At 53.4% G+C, this 21,303-nt stretch overlaps 1 protein-coding gene across 2 annotated transcripts in view; it reads left to right on the top strand.

Moving 5' to 3' along the window:
• The window catches only part of Ube3b (ubiquitin protein ligase E3B), a 41,338-nt gene that overhangs the window by 8,928 nt on the left and 11,107 nt on the right, over positions 1-21,303 (top strand). For both annotated transcript variants that reach the window (XM_021161955.2, XM_021161956.2), the window contains exons 7-19: positions 368-464; positions 2,071-2,156; positions 3,037-3,119; positions 8,109-8,214; positions 8,464-8,584; positions 9,487-9,664; positions 10,984-11,153; positions 12,249-12,416; positions 14,260-14,431; positions 15,917-16,035; positions 16,489-16,603; positions 17,465-17,564; positions 18,010-18,129. In XM_021161955.2, the coding sequence (XP_021017614.1) occupies positions 368-464; positions 2,071-2,156; positions 3,037-3,119; positions 8,109-8,214; positions 8,464-8,584; positions 9,487-9,664; positions 10,984-11,153; positions 12,249-12,416; positions 14,260-14,431; positions 15,917-16,035; positions 16,489-16,603; positions 17,465-17,564; positions 18,010-18,129 (1,635 nt within the window). The remainder of the gene's footprint in view (positions 1-367; positions 465-2,070; positions 2,157-3,036; positions 3,120-8,108; positions 8,215-8,463; positions 8,585-9,486; positions 9,665-10,983; positions 11,154-12,248; positions 12,417-14,259; positions 14,432-15,916; positions 16,036-16,488; positions 16,604-17,464; positions 17,565-18,009; positions 18,130-21,303) is intronic.

Raw genomic sequence — 21,303 nt, forward strand, 5'->3', positions numbered from 1 at the left:
AGAAAGCCCTGTGAGAAATCAGTGCCACTGTCCCTAGTGAACAGATAAGGAACCAAAGCACAGAGGGGTTAAGAAACTTCTCCAAGATCACACAGCCAGTAAGTAGTGAGGCCATGTTGTAGCCCCTAGTCTCCACCAGTGTGTATTGCAGCATAAAGTCATCTGTAGGCATGGAGAGTGAGGCACCCTGGGATCCTTTCTGTCTCAAGGCTGCTCAGCTCGCCCTTCCCGGCAGCCTTTGGTCCTGTGGTTAAGTGCTCCTGCTGAAAGTGGGCTGGCATGTGCACTGGCTGTGCAGCTGGCCAAGCACATGCACTGTGGAGTGGGATCGCGGGTGCGAATCTTCATCTCCCTCCATTGCTTGCAGCCAGAGATCTTACAAGACTCCAGGCTCATCACACTGTACCTCACCATGCTTGTGACCTTCACGGACACTTCAACATGGAAGATTATCCGGGGAAAAGGTACATAGGACCCACTTCAAAAATCTTTCCCAACCAGCATTTCCATGGGCGGGGGCCACCCCTGCTGCATGAGAAACACTTTTGCCGTGCGTGCCCGGGAGGCCCTGAGCTCAGCCTGAGCCTGTGTGTTAGTGTGCATTATCATGTGTGGAGACCCTCCTGCCTTCGAGTGTTGGTGTGAAGACCCTGCTCCCTGCTCTTTCTGACTCTCCCAGCGCCCTGCCTGTGGGGATGGCAACTACTGGAGGCACACACCTTTAGTGCCAGCACTTGGGAGTCAGAGGCAAGAGGATTTCTGAGTTTGAGGCTAGCCTGCTCTACAGAGTGAGTTCCAGAACAGCCAGGGCTACATAGAGAAACCCTGTCTGGAAAACAAAAAACAAACAAACAAATTAAAGAAAAAAAATAGGGGTTCAGACATGTGCCTCTGTGGTTAGGAGCAGTGACTGCTGTTAGAGGACCCAGGTTGGATTCCCAGAGCCCTCACAGTGGCTCACAGCCATTCGAGACACCAGTTCTAGGGGATCCAGTGTCTCCTACTGACCTCCATGGCCACTGGGCACACGCGATATCCATATAGGCAGGCAGAGCACTCTACGCATATAAATAAACGTAAATGTTTTGAATAATAACACTATTCTGCCCGTAACGTTTACTGTAAAGTCGCCTTCTTTCCCAGAACTTGTCCCCAGTGTTTGACACAGACACTCAGCACACACCTGTGTACATGCCAGACACTGTTAGACACCAGAGGTGCGGTGGCGCACAGAGCTGGAGTCTGCTGAGCAGACGCCAGCAAGCAGAAGTAGGTTTCACGGCCGTGGAGTCAACCTAAAAAAAAAAAAAAACACTGCAGTGAACCCGTCCGTCCTCTTTTCTTGCTTTGTTTCTCCATGTGTCATGGTTGTTACCTCCAGGGTATTTTGTTGTTGTTGTAGTACTGAGTGCTATAAATTGTCAGTGGTCGATCTAAAACACATGGTGGAGGATATGTGTTCTGGCCAATCTTATGCCTTGAGTGAGCAGGAAGGGTTTGTTTTATATATTTTTCTGGACCTGGAAGGGTCCTCAAGCTATCAAGATCTGAGCCCTGCGGGGTGAGCATGTCCTGGTTGGGAGAAGGAGGCATGGCCCCGCCCTAGAAGGAAGCGCCACCTGGGTGTCTTCTGGCTAAGGGTCAAACCTGACAGGTAACACTTGAGCCAGACCTCCTGTGGGAATCAGCCTCCCAGAGCTCTGGTTTGCCCTAAGGGATTAGGAACCTAGGCAGGTACCCAGGGACTGTCCCCTCCCCTGGGACTGTGGCCTGAGGCTAAGCTTGGCAGGCAGGAAGAGCTGGCTGGCAGCTGGGGACCAGAGTCTGTATGCAGGAAACAAAGCGGGTGGAGGTGGGACAACCTGAACCTACCCCCACACCCTGTGATGCACTTCCTCCCGCAAAGCCCCACTTGCTTAAGGTTAGGGTCCACTCCTTCACAGTCAGTCACCTGAGCCTATGGGGGACCTGTCTCATTCAACCCTGTGTCCCCAAGGCCTTGTCCGTCCTCTGATCCCCTGGTCACATTGTGGCAAGAGACTGCCTTCTCAAGCTGTTTTCTTCACTTAGGTGAGAGCCTTCGGCCAGCCCTGAACCACATTTGCGCAAATATAATGGGCCATCTCAACCAGCGTGGACTTTACTCTGTGTTGCAGGTCTGTGGCCCCATCCCTAATGTCCCCTGCAGTGCCTGCATTGGGTTCCCATGGGTGTACACGTGCCTTGCATGCTCCTCATAACATGGGTTTTTCAGGAAGAGTTGAAGACGCAGCATCCTCTTCTGTCACTTCAGTCACTGTTGTCATGGGAGGGAGGACTGGCATTCACTACTAGGGACTTCTAGCTAATGGCAACAAGGGCAAGCCAGAGTCCTGGCTGACATTGAGGTCCCAGAAGGAGGCCCAGGGTGGAGGGGGACGGTGTGTTTCTGCCTCAGCTACCTCGGGTGCTCCTCTGTCCATACCATAACGGCAGTTCTCAGCTGGAGAGTGGACAGAAGTCGGTGGTTCTAGAGGGCTGCCCTGGTGTTTTGGCTTTAGAGGAATGCTGACCTGACTCTGTTCAGCGCAGTGCTAGGATGGCGGGCTCCCAGTTCAGTCGCACATCTCCACAACACGGCCGTGTGTCGGCCAGAAGCGTCAACTGTGGCCATTGGCTGGACTGCTGAGAAGTGTGCTTAAGTCACACTTCATGAGGCTTTTTTCACTCAGTGTTTTTGGGGATTACCATGCTGCCCCAGCCAAGCTCAAAGCCCCAGGCTTGAGCGCTCCAGGGAAGCCAGGACTGCAGGGGCGCATTATACCCGGCTCACAGACACTCATTCTCTTAGCTGTTTACTGTGAGAATGCTTTCGTGCTCCGTTCTGATGCAGTTTATCTGAAGTGTTCCTTTTGCCTTCTGGTTGTTTTGTTTGAGAAAGGGTCTGTTCTGTAACCGAGCTGGCCTAGAACTTACTGTGTAGACCAGGCTGGCCTCAAACGAACGGACAGCTACAGCATCTCAGTGCGTGGCTGACGGCTGGACTGTTCTTTTCAGGTACTGCTGACCCGAGGCCTGGCCAGGCCCCGGCCCTGTCTGTCCAAAGGCATGTTAACAGCAGCCTTCTCTCTGGCCCTGCGGTAAGAAGCCAGCTTCAAGGCTGGCTACCCCAGCACTCCCCTCTCCCCTCCTGGCTCTCTTTCTGCCCACCTTGTCAGCCTCTGCAGGAGGTGTTCATCTTAGCGAAAGTGACGTTTTGTGACATTCACACTTTCCCTCAGCCTTCCGTGTGTGTGAGTTTTCTCACATGATCTGAAGGAGATGACTCACGGTGAACTGGGTTCATCCTGCCAGCGGCTGTGTTGAGGGATTTTTTTCTTTTGAGTTTCTAAGAGTAAAAGAAGGAGGGCCAGCCAGCCCAGGGCAGGGGGAGGGTTCAGAGGACAGGGCCGGGGACGCAGGTGGGAGATGCTGGCATCTGAAGCCACAGAGAGTGTGCGAGGTTGTGTATATCAGCAAAGTGTGCAAGTGTGTAGACATGAAAGGCTTCCCCCGAGAAGTCAGACCTCAGTTCTGAGACCCACAGGGGAGAGCCGCATGCTAACCACTCTAGAGACTTTGTGATCTGTTGGGGATGAGAGTTGGAGATGGCTTGGGAACTAACTGGTCCTGGAAGTTAGGCTGCGGTTGTCAAGCTCGCTCAGGATGACTTGAGCGTGGAGTTCCTCACCTTGCTGGCTTGTCGGCTTTCATTCCTGGTGCTGTGCTCGGTGGAGCCCCTTTGCATGGGGCCGCCGCCAAGCCCGCGTTGGCAATCTTCTGTAAAGGACCGGAAAGGAAGCAGTCCCAGCTCCCTGGCCCCTCAGCCTGTCCCGACTGCTGTCCTGTCTGCTGTCACTCAGTGAGGGGTGGGGAAAGGGGGAGGGGGTGTCACAGTGAAGACGGACAGTTTTCTATCGTTCTCCACCACCGCCATGTTAAATAGCCAGTCGGCTCAGTCGGAAAGACCATGGCTTTGATCCCCAGCACTGTAGACACTGGGGATGGTGGCGCTTGTCTATAGGAGGTAGAGGTGAAAGATCTGAAGCTCAGTCACCCATGGCTAGATGGTGGGATGGAGACTAGCCTGAGATACACTGGACCCTGCTGCAGGGAACATGGAAACTCAGGGCCCATCATTTCTCTGGTCAAGCAATCCATGACCTCATTAAGGCCAGGCCGCTCCAGAGCACTCTGCTTTTTCCAGGTCTGCAGATCATTGAGCACGCTCAGAAACTTTTAAACAGGATGCAGGCTGGTGAGATACTCCATGGGACAGGCACTCACTCACTTGCACTGGCCTCACGATTCTCATAAAGGTGCACAGAGGAGGTCACAAAGTCGTCCCCTGACCTCAGGCCTCAGCTGGCACAGCCTCCCACACAGGCATGGATGCATGCACACGCACGCACACACACACATGCACACTGTAATACTAAATAAAATTGAAGACTGGCAGTATTGCCCTTGCAGGAATATAGTGAAAATCCTGGAAGATGTGACAAACTAAAAAACCCTCCAGTACCAAGCCCTTGAGTACTAAACCCTCCCGTACTAAACCTCCCAGTACTAGGCCCTCAAGTGTGCGTAGCTGGAAATCACAACCTCACCTTCTCCCGGGGCTCCCTCCAGCCGTTGGTTGATTCCCTCCCACTTTCTCTTCTCTTTATTTTATAGATGCGGAAGCCAAAGCTCAGAGAGGTCATAATTCCTCAGTCACACAGCAGGGGAGGTCAGGCTAGGAAGTAAAACTTAGTCTGACTGAGAGCCCACAGGCTCCTGATTCTTCCTGTTTGTCTTGCACAGTGGAGATGCCTGTATCCTACATCTATACCTGGGGCTTGAGTAAATGGCACAGGGGACCCTTCCCAAATGTGTGTTATTTCTCAGAGCAGCAGGGCATCTGTTCCCCAAGTCCCGCCTTGGTCCAGCTGCATTGCTGTGTGCTGACGAGTCTTGGTCCCTATCTTCCCTATCCCGCCCACCCCCACCCAGCTGTATGGTGAGCTCTCTGCCATGTCTAGCCTTGCTAACCACATAGTGGCATCACAGCTAAGTGGGGCAGCTGACTCATCCATCACCTGAGAGGGCTGAAGAGCAAGAAAGCCAGGGAAAGGTTCTGCTGACCCTCGCTGGCAGACGGGAGGCACACGTGCTTGTGAGCTGTGCCTGTGGGTGGTGCCCCCGGCACCTCTCTCCCTGGTTGTACTGACATGGACCAGGCTGAAATCTCCGGATGCTGTGTGCAGAAACTGTGCTGTCCTGGTTTGAGCCTCTTTCTAAAGTGTAGAACTGGATTTTCTTTTGTTTTTCCCAACTGGAAGCAGTGAAGTTAGCTTGGGTGCCAAGCGATTAGTGTGGTGTTTCAGCCTTAAACTTTTTTCTTATCCCCGAAGTAGTACTCTTGAGAGTAAAGAGTTAGAGTGCAAAGTCTGCCAGCATAAAGCCAATGACACAGTTTTTACTGTCGTCGGATGTGTCAGCTGAAGGGCGTCCCTGGCCTTTTGTAAGTTCTCCTCCTTTTTCACTGTCGCCCGCATGGTTTCTGTGCTGGTTGGTCTTAACTGTCACCTGGGCACAGCAGAGTCACCGGGCAAGAGAGTCTTAGTGAGATGTGCTAGTTCTCTGTTGCTCTAATAAAATGACCTAATGGCTCCAGATAGACAAGAGCCCATCACCATCGTGCCAGGGCGGCTGGAGCAGCACACATGCACGGATGCATGCACTCAGAGCGGGAGCAGGTGGGCACTGAGAATAGTGCATGACTTTTGGAACCTCAAAGCCATGCTCCCTCGATCCCCAGTGATGCTCTTCTTCCAGCATGGCCACACAACCTTAATCTGCCCAAACAGTACCACCAACAGGGAGCAATATTCAAATATCCAAGACTGGGGGGCATACCACCACAAGGGATTCCCTAGGTCACATTAGGTGTGGGCATGTCTGTGGGGGACCATGTTGATTGATAACTGACGGGGAAAGACCCGGGCTGTTGAAGGCACTGTCGAGGGCAGGCTCTGAAGTGTCTGAGATGAGATGAGCAAGCATGGGTTCCTTCCCCAGAATGGTGGCCCTGACCTGGAATTGATGTGACCAGGATGCAGTCACAGCATCAGAAATGAAACGTATACAGCCTCTGGGTGACTTTCTTCTTAATGTCTTGTTTTATCTTCCCACGCTGGGGATTGAACCCCCTGCATGTTAGGCAGGTATGTTACCAATGAGCTACCCGCAGTCCCCAATCCTACTGACAGGTATAATTCACACGTGTCCCTCATCCATGTGAAGTGTGCTCTTCCACTGTGGTGGTCAGTATTCACAGAGCAGTGCCTCTCTCCGTCAGGAGCGCCTAGTTCAGAATGCTTTCCTTGCCCTGAAGGGAACCTGCCAACTAACAGCTCTCTCTACCTTTGTCCTTTCTCAGGGTAGCTTGTCACCTTTGTGTCATGTGAATGGACTCCTGCATCCTCTGTTGTTAATAATGTTTTTATCTGTGTGGTGTTCCCAGCTTATCTGTTCAATCAGCCCACACTCCTTCATGTGTGTGAGCACACACCCCTGTGTGAGCACATGCCCCTGTGTGAGCAGACACCCCTGTGTGACCACGCACCCCTGTGTGAGCAGCTCCTTTGGATGTTCTGTCATTTTTTTTTTTTGCAGCTGCAGTCACTCTGCTCTGAGTGTGTGTGAGGCACGTGTCTGCAGTCCCTGTGTGTGAGGCATGTGTCTGCAGTCCCTGTGTGTGAGGCACGTGTCTGCAGTCCCTGTGTGTGAGGCACGTGTCTGCAGTCCCTGTGTGTGAGGTGCGTGTCTGCAGTCCCTCTTAGGTCTGTTTCTAGGCATGAGGTAGCGCAGTCCTGGATGCTAAGGCTCAGTCCCTGCTTTGCAGAGCATTCATTCCCACCAGCAGCCAGTGCAGCCTCCAGTTTCTTCCCAGCCTCATGAACTACCCAGTGAGTGTGGTGTGCTCAGTCACTGGCGTTAGCAGTCCCTGATGGCTGAGGTTGCCATGTTCCCAAGTGTTTGTTAGCATCTGGTATCTCTTCTGGAGAAATGTGTGTTGAGTTCTTTTGGCCACCTCTCTCTATTGGTTTTGTGTTTTAGTTCGAACATAGCATTAAGCCGTGTAGCCAAAGCTAACCTCAAGCCCCTGCTCTTCCTTGCCCTACTTGCCAGAGCAGGACTCCAGCAAGCACAGCCTGTAGCTTGTTCAGCCATCTTTAAGTTGAGATGTGTTTTACCACTGAGTTAGTGAGTTCTTTCTGTATTCCAGATGCAAGCGCCTCCACCTGGCACTCATCTTTCTGCTTTCTGGGTGGAGTGTGTGATACAAACTGTTGTATCTCTGGTGTTGTACACTTAATCATTTTTCCTTTGTACCTACACTCTTAGTGTCATTTCTGAGAGCTCACTGTATAACCCCAGATCCCAACGATGTCTGTTTTTTTTTTTCTATGCATTTGATGATTTTAGTATAAAATTAAAAGTTAATTTTGTGTACGGTGTGAGACATACGGTCACTACCTTTTCAGTGGTTTGGTTTGGTTTGGTTTGGTTTAGTTTGGTTTGGTTTTCTGTGCTGCAGCCTTGGTGCGCTAGACAAGGACTCTACACTGAGACACAACCCGGGCCCTGGGCTTTTTGAGATCAGGTCTTGTATAGCCCGGCTAGCCTTGACTGTGATTCTTCTGCCTCAGTCTCCAAGTGCTGGGATCACATGTGTGCACTGCCGTGCCTAGCCTGGGGCCAGGGTCTCACCTTGTCTGTTTTGTGTGCTGATGTGTGTACTTTCAATGTTCATACGGACTGTAGATTCTAAAGTGTGCTTAAAGTGTGAGGTATCGGTGCGCTGTCTCCTTGAGGATGCACTTGGGTGGCTCTGCTCAGTTGAGGAGTGAGCTGTACAGGAAGCTTTCTCAGTCCTTGTCAGGACCCCCCCCCCAATTCATCCATGGAGGTTATTTTATCTTCCTTCCTTCCACATTTCTTATAGAACAAACATTGTCTCAGGCCAGTTGCTTCAGAGCTCATCCTCCCTCTATGCAGCTTCATCTCCGTGATGCTTGTGTGCCCGCCCCCTCTCTGTCTAGGCCTGTGGTTGCTGCGCAGTTCTCTGACAATCTGATGCGACCGTTCATCATCCACGTCATGTCGGTACCTGCTCTTGTGGCTCATCTCAGCACCGTGGCCCCTGAGGTGAGCGTGCAGTTCTGTCTTTGTTTGCCAGACTCCGAAAGCAAAGCAGCACCTCTGCGCGGTCCTGCTCCCTCCCACAGCTTCCCCAGTAGCTGGTGTAGACAGGTTCCTGATGCCATCCTCTCTCTCCCTGCGGCCTGAACGCAGTGCTGCCTCTGTAAGGGCCGGGCAGCGAGGCGAGTGCTGGTCAGGTTCTCTCTCGGGCGAGCCTTCCCCGGCTCCGTGTTAACTGCCTGTTGTTGCCTGCAGCGTCTCGGCATTTTAGAGTCCCATGACATGCTTCGTAAATTCATCGTCTTCCTGAGAGATAGAGACCGATGCCGCGATGCTTGTGAGAGTTTAGAAGGCTGCCATACCCTGTGTCTCATGGGTGAGTCTAGAGGCTGGCTTTCAGTTGGTTGTGGCCATGGGGGAGGCCTTCATGTTTCATTAAGGTCATTAGCAGGAGTTAATATAAAAACCAGATTCTCTCCATGGTGCAGGTAGAAGAACAGGTAAAACCACGAGTAGAGTGTGACTGCATGGGTGCCTGTGTCCTGCTGGCCGTGGTATCTTTCCCTAGAAAGAAAGGCCCCCGGCTCAGCTCAGAGCCTCACTGTGTTCCTGTGGGACTGCAGCATTTGCACGCAGGGCACACAGCTCTTTCTTGGTCTGAGGAAGGGAGTTTAGACAAAGCTGGGCTTAGACTGGCACCTGTCAGACCAGCAGGCTCCCCTCGGTTACAGCATTTGTGTTTCTCAGGCTGGACCCTAAGGAGAGTACTTTGGTAAATACTGAGTACAGCCATCTCCCAGGACAGAAGCTAATGCCACATCTGTTCCTCCTGGGTTCTAAGTGTCACTGTCGCATTAAAGTATGATGCTAAGTATTATGTCCCTCTTGTGCCTGGCAGTCCAGTGTCTTCCTATAGTGCCATAGAAATGGGGGCACCAGCCGGGTGTGGTGGCGCATGCCTTTAATCCCAGCACTTGGGAGGCAGAGGCAGGCGGATTTCTGAGTTCGAGGCCAGCCTGGTCTATAAAGTGAGTTCCAGGATCAAAAAAGGAAAGAAAGAAAGAAAGAAAGAAAGAAAGAAAGAAAGAAAGAAAGAAAGAAAGAAAGAAAGAAAAAGAGAAATGGGAGCATCGTGACTCCTGGCTTAGAGCTAAGGAGGCCATTTCAGGTTCCAGAGCTGTGGAGTTCATCTGTGGCCATGCTGTGTCTTAAAGTCAGGTCACGCTGCCGCCGCTGGCATTGTCTGGCCCTCAGGTTCATCTCTCTCTCTCCTTGCAGGCAATCTCCTGCACTTGGGCTCCCTCAGCCTCAGGCTGTTAGAGGAAGAGATGGATGGGTTTGTGAGCGCGCTCACGCAGATGCTGTGCTACTGTCAGAAGTACGTGGCTCAGAAGAAGTCCAACCTGACCCACTGGCACCCTGTGCTTGGCTGGTTTTCCCAGCCTGTGGATTACGGGTATGTCCCGGGGACCGGCTCTGACCTCCCTACACCGTCCACCTCCTTCCCCCTCCCATTCTCCTCTTCCAACTTTTCTTTCATTGTAAAAATCATATGTGGGGCTGGAGAGATAGCTCAGTGGTTAAGAGCACTGGCTGTTTTCCAGAGGTTCTGAGTTCAATTCCCAGCAACCACAATGGTGGCTCACAACCATCTGTAATGGGATCCGATGCCCTCTTCTGCTGTGTCTGAAGACAACGACACTGTACTCACATACATAAAAATAAATAAATAAATAATTCTTTTAAAAAATTACGTATTTATCATATGGCATAGATAGAGCCTGGGGATTTGGCTCACTGGTAGAGGAGGTTTGCCTAGCAGGCCCTGGTTCAAACCCCAGTGCCAAGAGAACATTTAGTAGCCCATGATCCTGATACGCAAACAGTGTGTGTGGTTAGCTTTTCATCCGTGTCCTTTCCTGATAGTTTTTCAATAGAAAGCTGAGGTCACGTGGCTTCATTGTCTCTCTTTAGTTAGTCAGTTGCAGGCCCTGCTCACAATACTTTTCTTCTTCAGCGTGCCTGTCACTGATTGTCTCCATGCCTTGGAGATACTGAGACAGGGCAAAGGACTTAAGGGAAAGGAGCCCCCAGGACTTCCCACAAAGCACGATATGAGTGTCATAAACTCAGTGTTGTTAGAATAGCAAGAGCCGAAGAGCTGAGGTGAAGTCAGGCAGCCACACAGACACAAGACGTCTCCATACTGCATGCCAGGCCTGTTCCCACAAGATGGTGGGAGCCAGCCTAGAGCCTTGATGGAAGTCTGGTAGTTGGGGCAGTGCTGGAAATACAGCCTGCAGTGGAGATACACCTGAGGCAAGGAGCTGCTGTGGCTGTGGCGGTGTGGAGCCATCTAGGTGTCGGGCCACCCGAGAGGAAGAGCAGTGCAGCAGCAGGACACAGCTTGTACCTGACTGGGCCGGGGTCAGCTATAAGATGGCGCCTAGGGGAAGGCAGTGTGAGGAGACTGGCCTGGGAGAGAGGCGCAGCCCAGCACCGTTACAGGCCCAGCCCTCGGTGGCAGTTTCTTCATTCTGCTTCCTCTCACGAGAAATGCATTTGGGTTTTCTTGTCTGTTGGTTTTTGGCAAAAGCTCACATGCAGCTCAAACTAACTTCTAACTTGTAATCCCCCAGCCTCCCAAGTGGTGTGGTCGCAGGCATGTGAGTGCCAGCCCAGGCTGCACCTCTGTGCGGAGGGTCCCAGGGAAGGGACCGGGCTCTCGGTGGCAGACGCTGGGCGGCCCCGACACTGCGTCCCTGTCTGTCCTAGCCTCAATGATTCCATGTACCTGATCACCAAGCAGCTGCAGTTCCTGTGGGCGGTGCCTCTCATCCGCATTCTCTTCAGTGACATCCTGAGCAGGAAGCTGCTGGAGCACACAGAGCCGGCCCCTGTGCAACCGCAGCCGTCCTCACCACAGACGGTGCTCCCCGTGAAGAGTGAGTGAGTGAGGGACTGGGTCAGCCCTCAGGGGCGTCTGAGGGTCCTGGGCTGTCTTCTGATCTCTTGGCTCTCAGCTTAATCCCAGGCCTGGGGCCTGCTAGGCAAGCCCTGCTCAGGAGGGCAGCTCCTGCTTCTCCCTGTGTGAACATCCTCTGCCTGTGGGCCATGCGGGCCAGCAGGACAGTGTGAGTCATAGAAATGAGAGCCAATGAGAGAGACTGAGGCCGTCAGCATCCTCAGGGGGGTTGCTCTGCAGTCTCTGAGCCTCAGCTTGGCTGCAAACTTCCTCATAGCCAGAGGGCAAGGAAAGGCTTTGTGGACCCTTTCTTATTACCAGGGAGGAGCACAAAGTCCATTTTATATGAGACTTTAAGCTTTTCCGAGTTTAGTCATAAATCTCCCACTGATGACTCCTCCTCCAAGGAGCCAGTGAGGCACAGGCCAGGCAGTACCTCAGCAGTTCCCTGTGGTGCAGGGAAGTGTGCGCCATAGAAAGGCAGGCTTCTGCTGCTGCTAGGATCACAGGCAAGGAAGTGTGGGCAGCATAAGATCCACGATTACTGCCTGAACTGCTAACCTGGGATGGGTGATGGTCTGCTGCTCGGGCATGGGTGGCAGTGGGCAAGGGGCGGCGGTGGACAGAGGTGGCGGTAGGCAGGGGTGGCAGTAGGCACTTGCCCCACTCCTGCGGCTTCATCTGCCCATGAACAAGAAAGCCAAAGGCTGAAGTGAAGGCCAGGACTTAGGGCCTGAGGGTGTCCACTCCCTTCAAAACACAGAAACAGCGACCGGCTTTCCCCTCCCCCCAGTACAGTCCCCAACATCTCCCCTTTGCCTTGTTGAAATCTGGTGATACAGTAAGAATCCATGTCAGAGCTGAACATTCCCGACTTACGCTGAAAAGTGATGTGGTGATTAAAGGGAGCATTAGCGTCTTCCCAGGTTATCCCAGAGAGGAACGCATTGAGCCCATGCAGCAGCCCCGCTGCCCTGCCTGTGCCCGGGGTTCTTGTCTGCACCCTTCTGTGACAGGTGGGAGCTGGCAAATGGCTGAACTGCTTGCTGTGTCTTCTTCCCTCCCTCCACACCAGGCCTCCTCAAGCGTGCGTTTCAGAAGTCGGCTTCGGTTCGGAACATCCTCAGGCCTGTTGGGGGCCGCCGTGTGGACTCCGCTGAGGTGCGGAAGGTCTGCAACATCTGCGTGCTCTACCAGACCTCGCTGACGACCCTCACTCAGATCCGCCTGCAGATCCTCACAGGTCAGGGGCCCGCGGCCGCTGCTCCCACTTCCAAGGTTGTCAGGCAGTGTCTCCTGGAATGTGTCCATGGAGCCCCTTCCCCTTGCTGCCATCTTAAGTCCTGCACAGGGTGACAGGGCGTGCAGCAGTAAGTGCACAGTACTCCTCCACTCACTGTCCCACTCTGTCTGTGCCCTGGAGCGCCCCAACCCAAGTCTGCCTGCCTGTGACACTGCTGCTTTCTTCTTGTATTTAGTAAGCTATCTTATTCTTGCCCTGTGCAATGTTGGATTGCTCTGTTTCTGTCTGTTTGTAAACTGTAAGCTTTCTGAACTCTTAGGTGTATGTGGTTCAGGTTGCGTAAACAGAGCCCCCCTGTGGAACCAGTGGGACTGTCAGGAAGCAAGCAGGTGTCAGTCCTGTGCTGTTTGCTTCTTCACGGGCATTCAGTTCGGCTGGCGGCACACTTAAGTAGCCTGACAGGATCTCCAGAGCCCCACCCAGGCAGCAGGCCTCTCCCAGACAGGCCTCATGTGAGACTAGGTAGGAGAATGGCTGATCTGCTGAGAGCTGTTAGGTCCTGTGCAAAGCGTTTCACCTCCCTGCATCTGCAGTGTGCCTGGAACCTCGGGTCAGGCATCTTAGTCACTGACTAGTGAGGACCGAAGGTGTACCAGTCTACAGCCTGTGTCCAGGCCATGCAGCCCTGAAAGGCAGATTGGAGGGTCCCCCGTTGTACCTGTTGCCTTGTTGCTTGCCTGGGGCTCACTTTGGAGTTTCTGCCGCAGTCATCTCTTGCTTTCCTGGTGTTAGTGTGGCATCCAAGGAGCAGGTGGAAGGAGCCATCTAAACGCACGCAGGTCAGCCTGCGAGATGGCCAGGCCCGGGCCTGCCCACAGAGCAGAGCCAGCCCGCTGTTCACTGTCTGTTGTAAATGCCCTTTTATTGAGACAGAGCCGGATTCATCCGTCTCCATTATTCCTGGCTGATCTGTGCTAGCACTGAGTAGTGACAGCATCTAAGTAAACATGGCCTGATGTGATGAAGACCATGGAAGGGCTGACCAGTGTGAAAGCTTCCGTCATGAGTGGCTGAATCAGCCACAGCAGCCAGCCTCAGGCAGCCAGCGTGGCCGGGTGACCAGACTAGATGACGTAAAGGAAGTGTCAGGAGGCACCGTTTGCCCTACCTGGAGGCTGTCCCCAGAACGTCATTGTCTGTCCTAAGTGCTGTCAGGGAGCAGTTACTCTTTGCTCTATTAGACTGATTTTGTGTGTGTGTGTGTGTGTGTGTGTGTGTCGGAAGGAGTTTGATTTTTCGAGACTGGGTTTCTCTGTGTAGCCACAGCTGTCCTGGAACTCACTCTGTAGACCAGGCTGACTTGGAACTCAGAGATCCACCTGCCTCGGTCTCCTGAGTTCTAGGATCAAAAGTGTGCACCACCAATGCCTGATAAATCAATTTGTCTAAAGCTTTTAACAACAGAGGTTGCCTGGCCTGCAGCGCTTAAAAACACCTCTGACCTTAGCTGATCTCCTGATTGAAAAGCATGGCTGCTGCATTAAATGCCCCGGTTCTTTTTCTGACTCTAACTCCAGCCATGGGTGAGGGGCAGTAACCGAGCCTCACTTAGAGAGCAGAGCTGCACTGGGCCCCTTGGATGGGGCTGCTCCCGAGGCTGGCAGAGTGGAGCCTGGCGCTTGAGAGCATCCGTCCAATGTCAGCTGCCCCTGCTGTTGTGGCTCTCCGTGCTCACACCTTCTCTCAAGTGCTGGTTTAAGTGGTGAGCTTTTCCCCTGGAAAGGAAGAAACAGCAGAGCAGCTTGGGTCCCCACATGAAGCTCGGGTTTCTCTCCTCTTCCAGGTCTTACGTACCTGGATGACCTGCTGCCCAAGCTCTGGGCGTTTATCTGTGAGCTGGGGCCCCACGGCGGGCTCAAGCTCTTCCTGGAGTGCCTGAACAATGACACTGGAGAGTCCAAGCAGCTCCTGGCCATGCTGATGCTCTTCTGTGACTGTTCCCGGCACCTCATCACGTAGGTCCATGTGGGACTCAGTGCCCGGGCTAGTACTCGGTGGGGCCATCAACTGTTCAGCAAGCAAGTAACTGCACCCGTGTGCCTGGGTGATCCCTGTAAGAACCAGCCAAAAGCTGAGTAGGGTGATCCCTGTGATGGCAGCTCCTCAGGAGGCTAAAGCAGGAGAAATAGCTTGAGCTCATAAGTTTGAGGCCAGCCTGGACAACACTGCAGGAAGCCATAACCCCCTTACCTCCCACCAAAACAGTAGACAAGAAGTCATTCAGAAAGCATGTGGCACGTGTCCAGCAACTTGTAGGTATTTTCAAGGCAGCTGATGTGGGCTCGGTGGTCTTCAGACATGTTTAAATCACACATTAGCCCTCTGTTCACTGAGAGGTAAATTACAGAAAATTCCAGACTCAGAAACCAGGGTGTTCACTGGGACACCAGTTTCCTGTCTACAGAGGAAGGTAACAGTGCACTGACCTCAGGACGTGTATGAAGATGAATCAGTCGGTGCTGTGCTTACAGCTCTGCTAGCAGGCTGCCTCTGGACTGCTGAGCCGAGGGCTCCTCATTGGTGGAATGGAGGTGGCATCACCTACCTAAATAAGAGAACGGAGTCAGGCACAGCCTGGGACATCCGCCAGAATCCTTGTGTTTCCTCGTGCATGTGCTGCTGTCTGTCTTCCAGTCGCCCAAAGGCTGATGGAAAGATCTAGAATGGACCTCAGGCAGCTGCGTTCAGACTAGAAGATCTCGTATCAAGAGAGTTCAGGGACATTTAGCTTGACGGCTAGGTGCTCTAGAAGAAGGGGCCTAGTGACTGGATTAAATACTCTAAAGGCTGGGGCAAGGCTAACCTAAGACTGAGCTGTACACTAAAACGTGTGCAGAGGATTTTGTCAATCTTCAGTTGAGTTGTGTCATGTGTTCATTCATCTGTCTGTCCATCCATCCATCCATCCATCCATCAACTATCCATCCATCCATAGACTTTCAAACATTCATTTGCTCACAAGCACCAAGTGCCACTGGTCCTGCCTAGATGTGGGATGCAGCTCCACAGCACTTGCTCCTCAGTAAGCAGCGGCAGCAACTGACTCAGGTTCTCAATCCTCAGGCAGGGGTGAGGCCTGACGGACCGTGCACCTCAGGCGGCTCACTGGGGAAAGCCTGAGCAGATCTCACTGCTTTCCCTGAAGTTTTCTATCTTCCCACTGGGAACAGTTTCAAGTAAACAGAAGGGAGGACGATTGTAGAGCCCTCAGGTGTGTCGCCAGCTCACAGCCTGACTTGCTTTGTTTAAACCCCAGGAGCTCCCCTGCCCCAGCATAACCCCGAGGCAGACCTTAGACACCATGCGTTTCATCTCCAGGCCGTGCAGGAGGTATCTAGAAAAGCTAGCATGCTATTCTCCCGTTTGTCTAGAAGTCAGTGAGGTCTCATTTGTTTCCTTTTCTCAATGGAGAATTCTGAACAGTTCTCTGCCTCGTGTAGCATCCTCGATGACATTGAAGTTTATGAAGAACAGATCTCCTTCAAGCTGGAAGAGCTGGTCACCATCTCCTCGTTCCTCAATTCCTTCGTGTTTAAGATGATCTGGGACGGAATCGTAGGTAAGGTGACCATTCCCGCTGAGCCTCAGTGATATCCGAGAAGGCCAGTCTGTACTCTCAGCTGCATCTCAGCTTTATCATTTACCAGAGGTGGTAGGGAATCCTGTCTGCTCACACACCTGGGTGGGCTTGTAAGGTAGTGATATGGCTGCAAAGCTCTCTCAGGCAGCGCGCATGGGACTGTGACAAGTGACTAGCTCGGCCCTGAGCCGCTCTCTGCATCTGCCATGGGGGCTTGTGTCAGTCCATGCTGCGGGCAGATCTACTGTCTGACGTGTCTCGGCTAGTTCAGTACAGACTCCTCAGGATGAGGATGTGCATCCCCTGAAAGATACCCAGGCCCTAAGGCCACTGAGAGCATTCCAGAGAGCCCGAGTGCTTCCACTGAAGACAGAGTGCCTTAACACAGGCCTGCCTTCCCTCCACCTCTGACCCCTCTGTTTTGCTGCACAGAGAATGCCAAGGGTGAGACCTTGGAGCTGTTCCAGTCCGTCCACGGCTGGCTGATGGTGCTGTATGAGCGAGACTGCCGCCGGCGCTTTGCTCCTGAGGACCACTGGCTGCGGAGGTGAGCTCGGCGAGCACACTCAGGGCCTCTCTCACCACCTGCCACACGGGTGCCCAGCACTGTGCTTACAGCAGTGAACCGTCTCCCCTCCTGCACCCTGTCCGTTTGTCTGGAAAGAAGCTCCTGTCTGGGCATGTCGCTTAACAGTAGTCTGTCCACCAGTGTCACTCCAGTTAATTGGCAGTGACAGGCCAGGCCAGGCTCGTCGGCTGTGTCCCTTCTAGGCTGGGGAGAGGGCTTCTCTCGGCTGATCTGAGCAGTGACAGGCCAGGCCAGGCTCGTCGGCTGTGTCCCTTCTAGGCTGGGGAGAGGCTTCTCTCGGCTGATCTGAGCAGTGACAGGCCAGGCCAGGCTCGTCGGCTGTGTCCCTTCTAGGCTGGGGAGAGGGCTTCTCTCGGCTGATCTGAGCAGTGACAGCCAGGCCAGGCTCGTCGGCTGTGTCCCTTCTAGGCTGGGGAGAGGCTTCTTTCGGCTGCTCTGAGCAGCAGGGTGTGGTAGTTTTAGTTGCATGGGGATTTGTATCAGCTCAGTCATGGGGTAAAAACTGCTCCCAGGTTTGGGAGGTGAGTTGGGAGCCCTCTGACAGCATCTAACCTCAGAAGCACATCAGCATTTCTGTCAGTGACCCATCAGAGCCTCACAGACTCAGCCAGACTCAGCCTCTGTCTGTCCCACCACTCCCTCTGCTTGGTGCCGCCAAGGTAGCCACAGAGGCGCACCTACGGAGCGATGAGCCGGTGTGGCTGTGCTCATAAGGTTTATAGAAGTGGGCAGCCGCCACACTGGGACACATGCCAGCCCTGTGCTAGAAGAGGCCTTTCTGGCTTTGTAACCACAGCCATGTGTGTCTGTCTCCTGAAGGGACCTCAAGCCTGGTGTGCTCTTCCAGGAGCTCGACAAGGACCGCAAGAGGGCTCAGCTGGTCCTGCAGCACATCCCCCACGTCGTGCCTCACAAGAACGTGAGTTGGCACCTCTGCCCCTCATGTGGCCTCGGACTCCATGAGCATCAGTCACTCCGCACACACTATGTGGTCCTTCTGTCTCAGGCAGCCTTGTGCTGAGTACTGGGGTGTGAGGATAGGCAGGTGAGGGGCGGTGTGTGCTGTGTAAGTCCACTGAACTGATTCTCTCTGGACTCCAGCTGTGGCCAGGGCCCCTCTCTGAATCACACCTGTGTTGGTGCAAGTTTACTGTATTTCTCATCCCCAGAGGCTCTCTGGGCACTGCTCACTTTTCTCCCAGGACACCTCTGAGCGACAGCATGGGGGCGGGGGACGGGGGGGGGGGNGGGGGTTCTCGTCGCACTTGACTGGAATGTTAGCCATTTTGTGTGGAGGTTTGACTTGGCTTGGCTTTGACATTAGTTGCTGACCCTGCTGCTGATCCCGCCTTGGCTCATTGCAGAGAGTTCTTCTGTTCCGGAACATGGTTATCAAGGAGAAAGAGAAACTGGGGCTTGTGGAGACCAGCTCTGCCTCTCCTCACGTCACCCACATCACCATCCGAAGGTCCCGGATGTTGGAGGTGAGTGGCCTTTGCAGAGAGGGGTGCTCTGTCTGTCGGGCAGATCGAGGGGATGACCTGTTGCTTCCAGACTCTCCTGTCACTCTGTGCTATGAAAACTCAAAGTGAGGCTCTTAGGGCAAGAGTGGTGTGAGCTGGTCAGTGGCTCTGAGTCAGGCCGGTCAGCAGCTCTGAGGTGCTGCTCAGTCTGGCTTGTCCTCAGTACTGGGGCTCTTCAGTGACTTCCTTTGCTCTATTAGAGCCCTTGGCTAAAGCACAGACTGGTAATGCCCCTGCGGAACAAAGGTAAGAGCCCAGTGCAGCAACCACCCTGCCTTTCCCAGGTCTATGCTGACTCGGTTGTCCCGCCAGCATCTGCCCAGACGCACCTTTGAGAATGTGCTGTACATGCCGCAGGTGTTGCCCTGCCTGACCACACAAAAGCTTTGATCCCAGACTCAAACGCCTCTGTAGATACGAGAGATTCAAGTACTGTCACCCTCTCAAGCCACTCCTTGTCCAGGGTGCCCCCATGTGGCCACTTCACAAGGTAGAAGTAGGTGCCCTGTCATCTATGGGAGCTTCCACAGCAATGTGTGCCTGTGACACCCTGACTACATTGCTGGGCGTTGCCATGGTTCTGACGTGTGTGCTGTCTCTGTATCATACATGCCCATAGGGCATACAGTCCATGCCTTGCTGTGTGTTCCTGTGTGTCTGCCAGCGGTGCTGGGGACAGGCTTGGCTTGTTCCACTTGTTATTGCTCCTCATACCTCTTGTTGTGCTCTGTCCACACTCTGTCATTGGCGTGTTCTGCCTGCGTGTGACAGCCACGTTACTAACCCCCTAGCCCCCTGTATGTGCTATGGCGCAGCAGCCGGTCTCCTCTGGCAGCATGTTTGCCGTTTGTGCTGCTGTGTGCTGGATGACGTAGCTCCCGTTTCTCCTGCTGTTCAGGAGTCATTCTAAAAGTAACATGTGCAACAGTTGATGTTTTTACCTTAAAGTTAAGGATAAGAAGTAGATGGTGTGACTCCATGGTAGAGCAACTACCTAGCATCCCTGAGGCCCTGGGTACCATCCCCAGCACTGACCAGAAAACAGGAATAAGGTCGTGTTCGCAGAGTGGCTGGGTGCGTCTTTCTCTCAGTGAGCATTTAGTTTGCATGCTCAACAAAGAAAAGTGTCCTCTGCTCCTCCTGTGCTGCAGCCCAGTGCTCTCAGACATAGAAGACACCCACCAGGGCTGGGCAAATGGTAGCTGACATCTGGCTTCAGTCTCAGGGAAATAGTGGGCAGGAAGGCGGCATGGCAGTCACCCCAGAGATGCACATCTGCTCAGCGTCTGACTTGCTGTGTGGACCTGTGTGTTCCAGGGGACTTTGAATTTTTAAGAGAAGATTCCCCAAATTCAGGGACTTAGATTAAAGCTTCAGACCTGTTAATGCAGTGAGCTAATTAAATTTTGTCAGTGACCCCAAAGGCCATGTTTGCCGCTCAGGCTGAGGCCACCTCTGCTTTGACGCAGAGCTTGCTTGTGTTAGAGCTCCCTTTCCACATCAGAGCCAGGCGTCGCTGCGTGGACGCTGGAAGTCTCAGTCCCCATCAGAGGAGTCTGGCACCTACCTCCTGAAACAATTCTGAAATAATTGGGAGGCGTGGACTGTGGTGTGTGCTGAGAGGGGGGGGTTGTTGGCTCGCCACCACCTCTGCAAGGCTAAAACACCCCTGGGTATCACAGGAGACAGTCACCCTTAACTTAGGCAAAGCCTGTTTTCCTCTTTGCATACTTTCTTGTAAACTAGAGTTAGAACACAAGAGGGTCGTTTATTCATTCCGTGATGCTACAGGTTCTCCTGAGCCTGGGTCAAGGCCTTTGCTTGTTGTGACCATATAGGGACATGAAGAAGCTGAGGTCTGCCTTGCTGTCCTGGACTCTCACGCCATCCAAGGCCAGGCTTCTGGTACATTTCACCATCCTGCAGAAATATCCCCCTTCTTCAGGGTGAATGTAGTCTATCATTTAGTTATTTGGAACTGGAGGAAGCTTAGGCATGCCCTTATCCAGCCCTCGGGCAGGTGCCAGCTCACTGTCCTCTGTTTAGCATGTTGAAGCCTGAGAGAGCCTGACTGTCCTGTGTGTAACGCTCACATAACCACACCGGTACCGACAGGCAGGGATGCATCAAAGGAGGCAGGCAGCACATCCCTCTTACGACCTCTTGAAGAGGCTCCAGGGGCTCCGATCAAGCAGCACTGCCACATGCTGGCTGAGAACGTCACATGTGCCGTCCCATTAAATCCCCACAATGCTGAACACCTTCTGCTAGGGCGTCATACTGAACAGAGAAGTGGTCGGGTGCAGGAGCCTGCTGAGCGCTCTGTGCATCCTCCCTCATGCCCAGGAATGCCAGGTTGTGCTGCTTCCAGTGCCGCAGCCACAGCTGCATACCAACACGCCCCTCTTCCTTTCCCATCCTCACTGCCTCTGCTCCGCTGGCTTCATCTGCTTTCCAGGGGGAGTCTCCATAACTCAGGCTGGTCTCAGACTCACAGGCCACAGCCCTGAGTGTCTCCCTCCCTGCAAGTGGCCTGGGGACTAAGAGGTTATCTTTGTTGGCTCAGCAGCCTAAGAATCTGTTTCTGACAAGATGCAGACTCTGCAGGAGGGATTGTGTAATTGAACATGACAGGAAGACGGCAAGGGTCCCTCAAAACTAGGGCTCAGTGCTGCTAGGTCACTCGTTGGCTTTGTGTCAAAAGCCAGCAGGACAGTACAAGGGAGATGAGTAGACCCCATGGGCGTGGTCTGTCGTGTCAGCAGTGTGTGACAGTAGTGCCCCAGGATAAAACTTAGCACTCCCACATCAGGGCACACGGAGTGGCCGTCAGATGCCAGGAAGGCCTGCAGAGAGAACCCAGAGGCATCCATCTTAGTTCTGGTCAGGTCACTGTCGCTGACAAAACACGGTGACCAAAAGCAGCATGGGAGGAAAGGCTTCATCTGGCTTCCACGTCCACTGAGGGAAGCCAAGGCAGGAACTCATATTGGGCAGGAACCTGGAGGCAGCAGCTAACACAGAGGCAGTGGAGGGGGCTGCATACCAGCTTGCTCTCTGGTTTGCTCTGCCTGCTTTCTGAGAGCACCCAGGATACCTGTCACTAATTAAGGAAATAGCCCACAGGCTTCTTGC

The sequence above is a fragment of the Mus caroli genome, chromosome 5 (assembly GCF_900094665.2).
Source record: "Mus caroli chromosome 5, CAROLI_EIJ_v1.1, whole genome shotgun sequence".
In the NCBI taxonomy this organism is placed as follows: domain Eukaryota; kingdom Metazoa; phylum Chordata; class Mammalia; order Rodentia; family Muridae; genus Mus; species Mus caroli.